The sequence below is a fragment of the Cottoperca gobio genome, unplaced genomic scaffold (genome assembly GCF_900634415.1).
Source record: "Cottoperca gobio unplaced genomic scaffold, fCotGob3.1 fCotGob3_245arrow_ctg1, whole genome shotgun sequence".
Lineage (NCBI taxonomy): Eukaryota > Metazoa > Chordata > Actinopteri > Perciformes > Bovichtidae > Cottoperca > Cottoperca gobio.
The window spans coordinates 593,377-607,500 of NW_021166869.1; the positions used below are offsets into that span (position 1 = coordinate 593,377).

The 14,124-nt window shown below is 45.0% G+C and overlaps 1 protein-coding gene across 1 annotated transcript in view; it reads right to left on the minus strand.

Moving 5' to 3' along the window:
* Positions 1-319: 319 nt before the first annotated feature.
* LOC115005053 (protein jagged-2-like) overlaps positions 320-14,124 on the minus strand; it is a 26,746-nt gene continuing 12,941 nt past the window's right edge. Inside the window, 13 exon segments of the mRNA XM_029426839.1 lie at positions 320-3,484; positions 3,603-3,762; positions 7,549-7,680; positions 8,571-8,831; positions 9,183-9,298; positions 9,410-9,523; positions 10,159-10,244; positions 11,626-11,653; positions 11,988-12,104; positions 12,273-12,386; positions 12,770-12,883; positions 13,408-13,521; positions 14,118-14,124. The exon segment at positions 14,118-14,124 is cut by the window's right edge and continues 158 nt beyond it. Of these exon segments, the coding sequence (XP_029282699.1) occupies positions 2,979-3,484; positions 3,603-3,762; positions 7,549-7,680; positions 8,571-8,831; positions 9,183-9,298; positions 9,410-9,523; positions 10,159-10,244; positions 11,626-11,653; positions 11,988-12,104; positions 12,273-12,386; positions 12,770-12,883; positions 13,408-13,521; positions 14,118-14,124 (1,869 nt within the window). The 3' untranslated portion in view covers positions 320-2,978.

The following is a 14,124-nucleotide window of genomic DNA, read 5'->3' on the forward strand; positions in this document are numbered from 1 at the left end:
CTAAGGGGGCGAGGCTAAGCGAAGAGTCCGTTTGTGAAATGTTAAAACATATAATAAAAATGCAAAAACAAAATAAACTTTGGTATAAAATACTTTAATAAATAATAGGATTGTTCTAAGAACAAAAAAAAAAAAATCCACTAACAAACCAAGACTTTTTTACCAAATTTTGTACAAAATAATTACAATGTTCTGCACATTCAGCCCCTCCTGTGAGACTCTCACAATGTAAGATTTACTGACAGAATATGAATTTTACATGATTTGCATCAGATTGAAAAGAAATCATAAAATATTCAAAACACAATGTTCATCCATGAATATTTGACTCTTTATAGTTTTCACTAAACGTGTGTTCTTAGTGCAGAAACAGACTCTTTACAAACACTGAACAACAACCACAACAGTCAACATCAACAATACAACTTGTTCCCTTCATTAGACCAGAATACAGACACGAGGAGAGGCGGGGCCAAACACGGAAACACATTTAGGATTTACACTTATCCACTGCGAGTAGATTCCCATTCAGAACCACACACACCTTTTGATTTGTCTATGATGGGGATTCAGTGTGATGCAATTGGGCACTTCAGGAGGGGGGAGGGGTGCAGCACAAGAAGGGTTTTCATACCCACTAAACACCCTGCTGCCCTGCGTGGCATCTCCACTGTCAACACACTGTAAAATATTTATATTTATAACTGAAGTACGAGCAGGCTAAAGAGAGAGACTGGCAGCAGTGCATTCATGTTGTGTGGACCCTGTGACCCGTAAGTGTTTCGAACTTTAGAAAATATAAATCAGATGCATCAGCGCTGGTTTAAAGAGCTCCTCTGCAGCACAGGGCTACTGTACAGCATTGTTTTTGCTATTTGGAGTCCCTAAAGGAAAGCAAGTAATGGATCAGGCAGCGGGCAGCAGAGCTCCTCACAACTTTTGATCGGATGGTCACTCAAATTTAGAAGAGATGAAAAATTAGACAAAAAACTATGAAAGAAAATCTGTTTTTTCTGTTTAATTTGCAGCCTGATACTTCCCACGAGTGTCCATAAATCTCAATATATATATATATATATATATATTAGCTGAGTGTGTTTCACATTGGGTGCATTAAATAATAATAGCTTTAATAGCTAAAAGTTCTCCATGATACTATTTGCAGAAATTAACCAGTTTCTTTAATTACTGCAGTTTTCTACCTGCAGCATCATTTCAAAGTAAAAGTGAACTGTGGAGCGATGAGGGGGGGCTCAGGCACAAATAAAGTAAATGATTGAATGTGTGTTGAGCCTGGAGCTCCCTGCCTGTGCACTGATGCTCTGTTGCTCTGGACCGGGACGCTAACAGGGTGTTTCTATTATCTACATACATACATACAGCCAGCAGGACGTGAAACCGCAGCATGAAATGTGGAAATAAGAGTATTTGGAAGATAATTGCTAGTGGACTCATTTTTTAACTTAACTCTTACAAAATAAAATAAAAAGCATTGAAATCCATTATATTTAGTTAGCTTTTTGGAGGGTCGGCCTGTGATTTGTGAGCGTCAAGTGGATCTAAAACATAATTTGCACACTGGGACACTCAAACCATTTAATAAAAATGAAATGGTTTTAGGAGGTTGTTTTCAGCTAGTAGGGTGGCCCCTAAGACTGGAAGGACTTGTAGGTGTAGAAGGACATGGTAAAATAACTTTAAACTTAAATAGCGGTGATAGAAAGGTGAATTTTGCAGGTGAAAAGGGGTTAAAAAAAGAAGCCTCCATTAAAATGACCAGGACTGTTGTTCCTACGTCAACAACCTCTCACAATGATTGACAGGTCTAACAAATGGCTCTCCAAACTCTGTATTTTCTTAAAAGCTGTAACAAATAACAACAACACATAGCGACAAACAATCATCATCTGTTTTCTTTTTTGAAACCAATTCTCATGATTCAGTGGGACCCTGGACACAGTCCGAACATCTGTAGAAAACCTGTCGTAGCGTCAACAGACACTAAGAAACGGAATGACATCATTAAAAAAACAACCACGAAAACAGTCTTTAGAATAACTATCATACAAAGCATCACTTAAGTTACTAAATTCAAATATACACAGCCATTTCTTCATATTTACATATGTACAAAAGAAAAAAACTAAACGTTACTGCGGTATGAAGAGTTGTTACTAGGACATCTTTCCCTTTTATATGTATTTAAATTCTGCATAAACTCTATATGAGGAGAGAAAAGGAGAACACAACAAGGGCTGAAGGCACTTTTCTACCAAAGCAAATGAAAAATCATCAAGTAGACTCGCAGGAAGCGGTGACATAATTATTTAAAAGGATATACGTACGAACCTTTGAGCCTCAACACAAAATGGAAAAGATGTTAATGAATGTAAACAAAGAAATGCTGATGCCAGGTATCATACAGTGGATTCTCTGTGCCAACTTTCAAGGACTTAAATGTATATAAAATCTTTTTTTTTGTTGTTTTGTTTTATAAAAAGACACGATCTCAGGAGTAGAAAAGGCCCGCAGGTTTGGGGGCTAAGGCAGACGGGAGCCGAACGCACCAAAAACAGTAGAAAGGAGGTTAACAGCTGCCGGCCGATGATCGTAAAGATTCCCAGGATGAAAGAAACAGAAAGGAAAGCGTTAGTTCTGAAGTGGAAAACAGCAACAAGTGTGTAAAAGAAACTTCTTCTTGATTCCAACAGTGTGACGAGAAAACCAGAAAGTTTCTTCTTCATGTCTTTTTTTTTTTGTTTTGTTTTTCTGTATTGTATTTTTTTTGTTTGTTTTTGGTAAAATAAGCCTCCATGCTGCAGACCAACAAGGTAAATAAGGTGTGACAAACACAAATAGAAAATTAAAGCATCTGTAATCTTCACTTTTGGTGCTTTTAAGAGTTGAAAAGTCAGTGACGTTGAAGACATTGCAGTTTCTTTCGTAGATTGAGGAAGGTCGCTCCTCTTCGCACGTGTTCATACATAGTGGTCTTTAATGTCCTCGCTGAGCTTGGCGGCATTCAGGTTTTTACACCGGTTGTCTTTGGGGCTGTACGCCGTCCGGTGCGGCGCCTTGACCGGGCCGCTGCGTGACGTGCAGATGACCCCTCCCTTACCCATCAGTCCCCTGTCCTGTGCCCCCGCTATGGGGCACTTTTGCGGCGGACACTTCTCCCCCATGCCCAGCTCCTCGTCTTCCTCCTGCTCCCCCTCCTGCTCCTCTTCCTCCTCGCCCTCAGCCCCGTCGCACGTCCTGTCGGAGGGGGCCATCAGTTTCTTGCATTCGTACTGAATGTCTTTGCCGCGGTTGTCCTTGAGGGCTTGGCTCCGCAGCGGCTCCAGATAGTTGTTGACCGTGATGTCCTCGGATCGGGCCGCTCTCTCGCGCTCTTTCTTCCTCTTGCGGGTCCACCAAATGCAAACAACGATGCAGAAGATCCAGAGGACGCTGAAGACGACGCACAGCACCGGGACCAGATAACCTGAGGGAGGAAGTCACATGTTAGAAAACTATTCTCTGTAAGAAAGAGCTTTTACACCCAGAACCTGCAAAGAATTATTACATTTTCTATTTAACTAAATAAGGGACATGTGACTCACCGACAGACGGCGGGTCCACCGGCGTCTCAACTTTGACCTCCACCACGGCCAACATGACGGTGCTGTTGTGGCGTTTGGAGAGCGCACTGATGATGGCGCTGGCTGCCTTCTGGATCTGTCCTCGATCACCGTCCTTCGACCGGCCGTCCTGCTCAAAGGACTGCAGAGAGAGAGAGAGAGAGAGAGAGAGAGGGAGAGAGAGAGAGAGAAAAGAAGAGAGAAGATCATAGAGAGAAGGAGAGAGAGATATTGCGAAGAGAGTTTAGGAGAAGATTTAGGATAGTATCGTTGTAGGCTTCCTCTCGTTTCTCTCTAGATTCGGATTCTGGGGGGGAGCAGAGAGAGCGAGAGATAGCGATGAGAGAGGAGGATCTGGCTCTACTAGTACGATTCGTGCTTACTCGATCGCACTATCCCCTCTCTCTCGATTCTCTAGGAGGTGATAGTTCGGAATTCGTCTTTCTGTCTCTCTCCCCTCTCTCTAGCCTCTTCTTGTTTCTGCTCTCTCGCTCTCTCTTTTCTCTCTCTCTCTGCGTGCTTCCTCTCGCGCTCTCGCGCGGTTTTCTCTCGCGGGGCTCGTCCGTGGCTCTCTGCGTCTTTGTTTTCTTCTCTTGTGGGGGGTTCGAGAGAGAGAGAGAGGGGGAGAGGTCAGGAATCGATTTGTTTAGCATTAACATTCCACATGTAAAGAAAGAGCAGCTTGAGCATTATGGAGGTTTCTGTTTGGATCCGTTAACAACAGAGAGGACTCCCTGCTCACAACACATTTGCTTGTTTTAAGTTTTGAACATCTGAAAAATGTGGTACACTTTAAATGCTTTATTTGAAGAAAAGCCGATTTGTAGGTAATTGGTGGAACATTCAAAAGAACTCTGACGGATTCAATCGGCACAAAAGGGAAAGAAAACAAAGCCCATTTGCCAAATGGTCAAAGTGTTGCTTGAGGCTACGCAGGACAACAAGAGAGAGAAAGAAAAAACACACATTCATCCGTCAGAATAAAAGAGATTCTCATCCTAACATCTGGCAGGCTGCGGACCCCCCCCTGCTGAGACCACAGAGGGTGGAGTTAATTGCCTAATAAGGTGCTGAGGGTGAGAGCAGGGAGGTGGTGGGGGGATAGAGGGGGATTAGCTGTGTGCTGTGCAGTTCAATTAGGACAAACAATAGAGAACAGGCCAGCTGTGCTCCCCGCTCGGCCGGGGACAAACACTCCTCTTTTCTTCTCCTGAGAAAATCAGCAGCTCATTCACACACCTCTAGCCCCGCCCCCAAAGTGATTGACAGCCCACATTGCAGGCCCAGTATCCAACCTCAGAACTGCTCCCTGTGTCTGCAGCACTGAGGAGCCAAAATGATAATCGAGTTTACTTAGAATATAATACGCAGATATCTAATTTACACCCCGTTACAGTGCATAACATGTGCACAAACAGCTGGCCACTGTAGCTTTCATCAAACAGGAAGAAATAGTGTGTTTGCTTGGGGACTACTTTCAGCGGCGGATGAATCCACATTTGGTGCTTTAGTGAGTATTTGGGGCAGCGGGACGGTGTGTGTGGGATTGAGTCAAAATAAACTACAGTGTGTGTGTTCGTGGTAGTGAAGCAACATGTCATCCAGTGCAACAGTGCGGATCAGTGATGCATTTTTAGTACAACAATGGAGGTCTGTGGCCCAGAGGAAGAAGATATGAGGCTTTGATACACACAAAATACTCATTAGTAGATACATTAGGATTAAATTTGATTAATTTACATGTCAAATGTTCAGCGTAGGAAGCATTGAAGACTTCTTTAATTACATCTGTATCAAGCCTTGTCCTGTTTCACTGATCATTATAAAACTCCCAGAAGCAACTACTTGAAGATCTGTTGGTTTTCCTTCCAAAACACTAGAAGCAGCCTCAACATGTCCCGATAAAGTAGGAACGACTCACTCTCCAAATGAAGACAAACCGAGCGCTCCTCATTCCTTCCCACACACACACACACACACAGAAACATATTGAACCACTTGCTCAGGTTGGAGGCCTCGCAGCAGAGCGTTTCAGGCGTTTACAAACACCGAAGGCCTTTGGAAGAGAATAAATTGACACAACCCGCCGCACTCTGCGAGGCTCGCCGGGATTATAGAGATTTCACCCACACTTGGAAATGAGCGCTGACATTTCGCTGCAACACGAGTCGGCAGCGAGTGGGAGTGAGTTTTTATCAAAGCCTTGTTGTGGGGTTTGGGTGGATGTCAGGTTCGCCACTCCTTTTCCTGTATCTGTCGCTCAAAACAGGCCCGCAAACATCAGAGGAACAAGAAATAATCCCCTCCATTAAAAGCTTAAGGCCCCGAAGTGACTGATTTCCCCCGAGTCTGGGTGGCCGAGAAAGGAAGAGTCAGGGAAGAAAGAGAAAAGAGGAGACAGAACATAAGAGAGAGGAGGAGAAAAGACAGCAACAAAGAAGAGGAGAAGACAGAAACAGAAAATAAAGCAAATTAAAGCAGGAGAGAGAAAGTAGACAGAGAAGAAGAAGAAGAAGAGAGAAGGAGAAGAGAGGAGAAGAGAGAGGAGGAGAAGGAAGAGAAGAGGAGAAGAAGAAGAGAAGAAGAAGAAGAAGACGAAGACGAGCCTCAAAAGAAAGGAAGGAGAGAGAGGAGAAGAAAGAGAAGAAGAGAAGAGGAGAGAAGAAAGGGAGACGGAGGAGAAGGAGAAGGAGAAGAAGGAGAAGAAGAAGGGAAGAAAGAAACTCAAGAAGTGAGAAGTCGGAGAGAAGAAGAAGAAGAGGAGAAGAAGAGGGAGAAGAAGTCTCTCCTTCTCCTCCCGTCCGTCTCCTCTTTCCGCCCTCCTGCTCCTCCTCTATCCCCGCCGCGCCCCTCCTGCTCTCCTTCTCTCCTTCTCCTCCTCCTTCCACCTTCTCCCCCTGCCGCCTCCTTCTCCGCTCATCCTGCTCCCGCCGCGCCTCCCCCCCTCTTCTCCTGAGGCTCCTTCCCGCCTCCCTGCTTGCCGCCTCCCCCCTCCTTCTCCTCCTCCTCCTCTCAAGGAGATGCCCTCTCCTCTCCTCCTCCTTCCCTTCCCTCCGTCTCCTCCTCCTTCGCCCCGCTCCCCTTCTCCTTCTCCTCCGACGAAAGAAGCAGAAGAATGAGAAGAAGAAGAAGGAGAGAGAAGAAGGAAGAAGAAGAGACAAAGATTCAGTCAAGGTGTCCCAACAGAAACGCTAAATCTCATCCGAATGTTGTTAAACCCCTCTCCTCTCCCTCTTCTGTCTTTTCTCTTTCTTGTTTCTTTTTTTTTAACCCAAAGAGGAAATATCAGAAAATAGAAAAAGTTCAGCTTTTACTGGAAACAATCTGCAGTGATGAATGAAGTGTGAGCTGACCAAGTGCGAGAAGAAAAGAGGGAAAGTGAGGGCAGCAGCTTCTAATCTGTAGGTGGTGTGTGTGTGTGTGTGTGTGTGTGTGTGTGTGTGTGTGTGACTTTATACCTGATACACCTGCATGAATCATCCTTCTCTCTCTGGTACGGGGAGGAGTATCAGTATGTGAGTATCAAACCCTTTGATGTACTTTATTAACGCACAGTTTCACGTCCACTTCTAAATAAAGCGTCCAGATAATCTGCAGCTTGTTTACGACTCGTCTTGTGTTTCGTGACGCACATTGGAAGCGTCTCCGTCAGAAGACACCATATCCTTTTGATTACTTTTTGTTTGAAGCTCTTTTTGCACTTTACTTGTTTTAATTACTTGCAGGCAGCACTGCTGTCTCGTATTATTTTCTATCTTTTATTCTTAATAAAGCGTTTCTGTATTGACGTAATACATGTAACACCCAGCAGACCCAATGAATCAGCGTTGTTACTTATTCAGATTGGATCATGCATCTGCAGCAGAAACCTCCTCAGACAGTCCCAATACTGTGTGTCCATGTATGTGTGTTTTTGTGCAATAATCACCATGGCGACCTCCACGGCGTCACTGTTGGGGTAGGACAGGTCACAGAGGATGAGCAGCGCTCGCTCCTCGGCCAGCGTCTGAGTTACAGGGAGGTACCTCAGCTCGGAGCAGATGTTCTCTACAGTGGTGCCCTGCGACACACACACACACACACACACACACACACACACACACACACACACAAAACAGATTAGTATGTGCGCTGCTGGTGAGGAACAATCAGCTTCTAATTCCTCCTAAGTCTGTTTCAGATGCAGCCATTTACAAGGTCTCGCCCAGCGGGTGAGATGGTGGCTTAGATCTCAGATCAGTATCTGGTCAGAGGAACGGATTCATTTCCATTCATAAAACTGTATTCAGAGCTGCCAGCAGGGACTCCAGCTCAGCTTTCATGTTACAGTAGTAAGCAACAACAAAAACATCTCGACTAACAAGAGAGAAGATTCATTAATGACAGAGTGAAAGTAAAACTAGTCCCGACTGTCAGCGTTTTATAAAAAGATCCAAAACTGCAGCTTGTCAGCCGCCAGACATGAACGTCTGCGTGCAGGAGTTACATGATGCACGCTGGGGTTTGGATGATGAGAGGATTTACATCATGAGACAATCTGTCAACTGAAAACAATCAGGAGGTCAGTGAAGAGTGACGCGTGTGTATCTGAAGTCGTTTTCTACCAATCCAGCAATTACCAAATGTTAACAATCCAGGGTGGGGAGGGAAATGATTTCAAATGTGTTGTTATGACTTCAACATCAACAAGTTGGAGGAATGACTTGATGATTGGATCGGAGGCTCGCCGGTGGTTTTCTCCTCAGCCTCGTCTCAGACTTTTGTCTCGCTGAAAAATGTCCCGTTTTAAAGATTCTCTCTCACAACTTGGAGGCAGCTCGGTCGAGTTTGTTCTACTAACAAAGACGACGAAGAATTTAAAACTTAAACGACACATTTTGAAGCAAAGGGAAGCGAAACTGATCCTGTGGAGAACACTCAACGACACATCACACACAGACTGTCTCTCACCGGCGGCACTTTGTCCTTCTTGAAGATGAGCGTGATGCGAGCGCAGCTGTTGTCAAGGTAACCACTGTTGGGCTCGCACTGGGTGTGCAGGGGTGTTGGGGGGTCGGGCGTCGAACACACGCCCCACTGGTGGCAGGGCGGCGAGAAGCAGGTGAGGAACTGATGCTCCACACACTCGTGACCTCCGTGGCAAGAGGGAGCGCTTGCGTCCGGAGGAGGGAGAGCCTTCGGGAGGAGGCAGGGCCGACGACCGCAGCGCACCTGCGGGAGCATCAGTCGTCAGCGTCAGTGATTCGCCGGCTTTAACTCCGCCAGCTAACGGACTTAGTGACGTAAAACTCTTGTAACAATGACTGACAGGTTATAAAACAGGGAAGTAACCAAACGTCTGATAGAATTCACAAAACTGAGTTTGTTGATTTTTTGCATAATGAGATTAAAGACTAAAATAATTCCTTTAAATTAAATCACAATCCGTTTATTTCTGTTTGAGGTTTTAAGGAACTATGCAAAACAAAACTCTTCTCACTGATTTGAATCGTTTGTATCGCCACATTCTTACTACACAACGCCATTGTTCTGCTAAATGCGAGTCTTTGCTGCGAGCCTGACCTTGGAGCAGCGAACGTTTCCGTTGACACACTGGCAGGCGTTACACTCCTCCTCCCACCGGCTGCCGTGAGGAAACTGCAAGCCGGCGTGACGACACGGCTTCCCGAGTCCGATGACTGCGGAGAATAAAGAGGTTCAGAACAAAAAGGCTCGGCTGTCAATCTTCTTCTTCGCCAAACCTGAGAAAAGTAACTGCAACACAACAATCACAACTTCATGGTACTCACACTTCTGACAGCGAGGTCCAGCGTATCCTGGAGAACAAACACAGCGGTAGCCGTTTATTTCATCCATGCAGGTTGAACCTTCGGCACAAGGAGACGACTGACACTCATCGATGTCTGTAAGAGAACCCACAGAGCTTTTATTTCCTACAGCATACAGAGATAATGGGACCTTCAGGTCTCAAAGCAGGAAACAGACGGTCCAGGTAACAACTATGACACTAGAGCAGACTGATCCACGGACTGAGGAAGAAGAGATGATGCAGTTCTGTGTTTTCATCCCAGCTTCTACGCTTCACACAGGTCTTACTTGCTTTGTTGATCTCTCCTTCAGCTCGTTCTCTTTCTGCAGCCTAACTTTAGCTGAGAAGAAACTGAGCTTTGAGAGATTTGAATGTTAAATTCAAATATCTTCAATGAGTGATGGAATTCAGAGGATCGCTCTTTGCACAATGGGTTTATTGCGGTTTTGGTTTGAGACGCATCAATTGGATAACACTCTGGTTCTGAAAAGGCTTTTCTGAAGAGATTTCTCCCAGAAGGCCGCGGGAGAGCGCACTGACCCTTCTGACGAACCTCAGCTCTGACCTCGGCTCAGCGCAGAGGGGAGAGGTTAAGACCGTCTTCCTAAAAGGCTTCCTAATCTGTAGCCCTGAAACAATCGGCTCACACTCCCCCGCCGCGGCCTTTCACCTCTGACCCTCCGCCCACCTGACCCCTCCACACGCCCCCTCCGGTTCCCAGGGACTCACTGATGCGGCAGTCCGGTCCGGCGAATCCCGGGGCGCATTCGCAGCGAAACCAGTTCACACCGTCGACGCAGATGCCGCCGTTATAGCTGCAGAGAGGAAACAGTAAGAAACACGTCAGTTGGCCGCTGGAGCAGACCTGACAGATGTTCAGAGATTAAGAAAGGGAACTCCTCTTTGCTTTACAGACACATAAGAATCAAGGCTTCCTACACCAACAGAACTTCTGATCTAATACAAGAGGGTACTAACTCTGGCTCCGGTTCACTCCGATAACTACAAACTTTACAAAGGTTTGTAGGACATTATTAGGAAAGTGTAAACCTAGTTTGTAACCCTAAAGTCCCTACAGAACCTTCTACACTGCTGTAAGTGGCTGTACGCCATATTAGCTCTGAGGACAGGGATGTGTTGGTGTTTGTCTCGTGTTCTGCCCCCCCGAGCTATTTCTTCCTGCAGTTTGCAGAGACTGAGTGTCAGCAAGCTGAAGCTGATCCCTGATCAATGTCCAGACTTCATATGTAAATCCCTGCTGACCACATACTGAGAACCTCCCCCAACACCTCCACTTCTCAGAGCTACCCCCAGGTCGAGGCCGGTGAATGGAGAGAGGGGGCGTCTCTTCACACTCTCCTGCCCCCCTTCTCCCTCAACCCCCTCCTTCAAGAACCAAAACCACCACTAATCCACCTGTCAGTCAATGTAAAGGAGGGTGAGGAGGGAGAGAATGGGGGAGGAAAGGGGAAGCTATTGTCCCGGGTAGCCTCTCTGATCCAGAGGAGCTGTCAGGAGTTCTCCACAATTTCCTAAAAAGTCTAGTTGATTCCTTTAAATGTCTTGTTTAGTCCGTGCAGCAGTCCAAAAAGCCCCAAACAATTTACAATTAATATAGTTTAAAATGATATAAATGGGAGAAAAGCTGCACATTCTCATCCACAATCTTTAAAGGGAAAATCTGCAGCAGAGAAATCAGATTTGCAGGATGAGAGCAAAGTGTGGGAGTCGCTGGGAAACCCTGTAGCTGCTCCTACGCTCCGTTTGTGAGCGAAACACAAAAGATGTAAATGTCAACCGAGCTGATGTTTCTACATTAATAACAGCGAAGGTGAGGATCAGACGTGCCGCACCGAGCAGCTGCAGTCCAGACCGCAGCAGCTAAATCAACTCCCAAGATCAAGTGAGGTCAAGTTTGACGTACAATTAGATAACAGAGGAAACAAAGTCATATTCACAAACTGTGCGCACATGTAGAGAATAATGTGTAAAGATCTCAACATCCAGCGGATAAACCGGTTTCTACAGGTGGATTTCTGCTATTAACAGAACAACGGAGATTCTTTAATGCCAGAAAACTCCAGCCAACAGCCTTCAACACCCGTCTGTCAGACGTCTCTTGAAGCAGCACTGGGCTTTCTGCACAGCCATGAAAATCCATAACCAATAGTCAGACAAAAGAGAAATCTGTCTTACCATGGATGTGGGTTGCAGTCGTCGACATCTGCAAGAGAGAGAAGAAAGAAACCTGGTTGGATCATTTCCCCTCATATGTGAGAATAAATAACTTTTTATCAACAGTTTAAGATGCATGTGAGGTTGTCAGAAAACATCCAAGTCATAATTATGTGTTCTTGCAAAGCCCTGATTTATCTAACTTGGCACTAAATAGGCAGCTAAAAGTCCACCAAAGTCCTTTGTTAAAGGTGATTAAACACACTTTAATGGGTACACAACCAACTCTACAATCATGCAACCGTCTTGACTTGTCTAGTGACGCACTCAAGCTGGAGATATTGATCCATGGACGTGAACGCGGCCTCTAAAAAGGGACTTACTCTGTGCACAGGTGGGTCCCTCCCAGCCATCCTTGCAGATGCAGGTGAAGGCGTCTACCCCTCCGACACACGTCCCTCCGTTCTCGCATGGGCCCGAGTCACATGTGCTGTTCTTGGCTAAAAACATAGAAGATTCCCCTTTAACGAAAATGTTTTCTGAACAGCCCACATAGTAGAGCTGCTCTTCGGCCTGTGATCACACGGTCTACGTTCCATCACATCGTATTATTACACCATTATTAGCAAAGCTATAACAGAGTAATTAGAGTGCAGTGAGCGCCTGACCTGTGTTGCAGGTGCTGCCACCCCAGCCTGAGGGGCAGCTACACAGGAAGGAGTCTCCGTGGTCATAACACGTCCCTCCATTACTGCAGGTAGAGGAGTCGCACTGGCTCTCACCTGCAACGAGGCATCATGGGAAAAAGATTTTTTAATCTGTGTCGGTGTTGAGCAGCGATTACTTCAGCTTCAAAGTACAGTTCAGAGGCGCCGTCAGAGGGGAGAACAAGCCTGCACAGACGCCAGTGAGGGCATCATGCACCATGAAACAGAACCTGCGGTTGTTAAATATATAAGACCTGACATGTTGGAGAAGACTGAGGACAAAGACGCTACTCATAAATGTGTCATTTGCTGCACTATAACAATTCAAATAGTCATTTTCTTTTCACAAACAATGAGGCTGAAATGCACATTTAAACTTTGCACACACGGCAAACACACACCATGTACTCGCTGATGTCTCAACCATCCCTAGCTCGCGTAGATATTAACTAACTTACGTGAGTGGCAGGTCTTGCCTTTCCAGTTGTCCACACAGTTGCAGTAGAAGTCGTTAAGCAGATCGACACATTGGGCTCCATTCTGACAGGGGTTCCTGTTGCACTCGTTCACATCTGGAACAAAGTCAGACAACGGGTCAGTGCGGTGTTTACAGTTATTGATTCTATATTGATTTTATCTTTTGATAACATGCTACTTCAAATGCCTGGAAGCCAGAAGTTCTAGACTTTAGGATCGTGATCTGATATATTGATATTTGTTTGGAATAGTTTGAATAATTTCTCTAAACGTCAATATAAGTAAAACTGTCATCTGCAAATGTGCACATTTCCCAATGTAAGTAACTGTTTGCTAGTAGAAATCAGATTCAGAATCAGTCAGCTGGATAAGTTACCACATTTTTCCGCTTGCTCTTTCCAAAACAAATCCTCTATTGTTTGATTTTCCATAAGTTTCTCAGACTGCTGATTATTCTGCAGCTGGAGGCCAGTGATGGATTCTCCCAGTGACTCACAGGCAGCGCGACTTAGTAAGACTCTTCCCTAGAATATGCTGTTGCTCACTTAAACCCCAAAAAACCCTCTCAGACACACACACACACACACACACACACACACACACACACACACATCCTCACCAACATCACACAGCCTGCCCTCCCAGCCGTCTGGGCAGAAACACTGGAAGAAGTTGATCCCATCGATGCAAGTGCCTCCGTTCTTACAGGGGGATGACGCGCAGTCGTTAATGTCTGCAGAGAGAGAGGAGCCACATTTACAGATGTTAAGTTATTAATTACACTTTTTAGACTTAGATATTAGCATCCAAAGAACTCCAAATATTCCTGTTTTTTGCCTTTTTTCATTTTGTTTATGTTGTTGGATTCATTTATGTTGTTATGATCCTACATTTTATTTCATGAAAGGTTGCGTCTGAACTCTAATTTTGCCCTCCTGCTGTTTCAGCGTCTAAAAATGTAAATATATCAAATTACAACCATTACGTTGTTGTGTTTTTGACATTTCTGACGTAAAAACTGCTGTAAAATAAAATAAATGTCTGTTCCTATCAGCTTTTGAGAATTAGAGCAAATAGGTGAGTTTATTGGATTTTGAGAACAATAAGCTGCAAAGTAATCGAATGTAAAAGCATGTTTTGTTATATTCCTTCTGCTGTACAGTAAACTCAGAGTGATGATTAGTGAAACTGGAGTCTGAATTACCTAAGAATCATGTGGTGCCCTGTGATGGTAACTGATGATAAATATAGTCTGTTTGTGTGTGTGTGTGTGTGTGTGTGTGTGTGTGTGTGTGTGTGTGTGTGTGTGTGGAGCTAATAATGACTCACTCTCGTG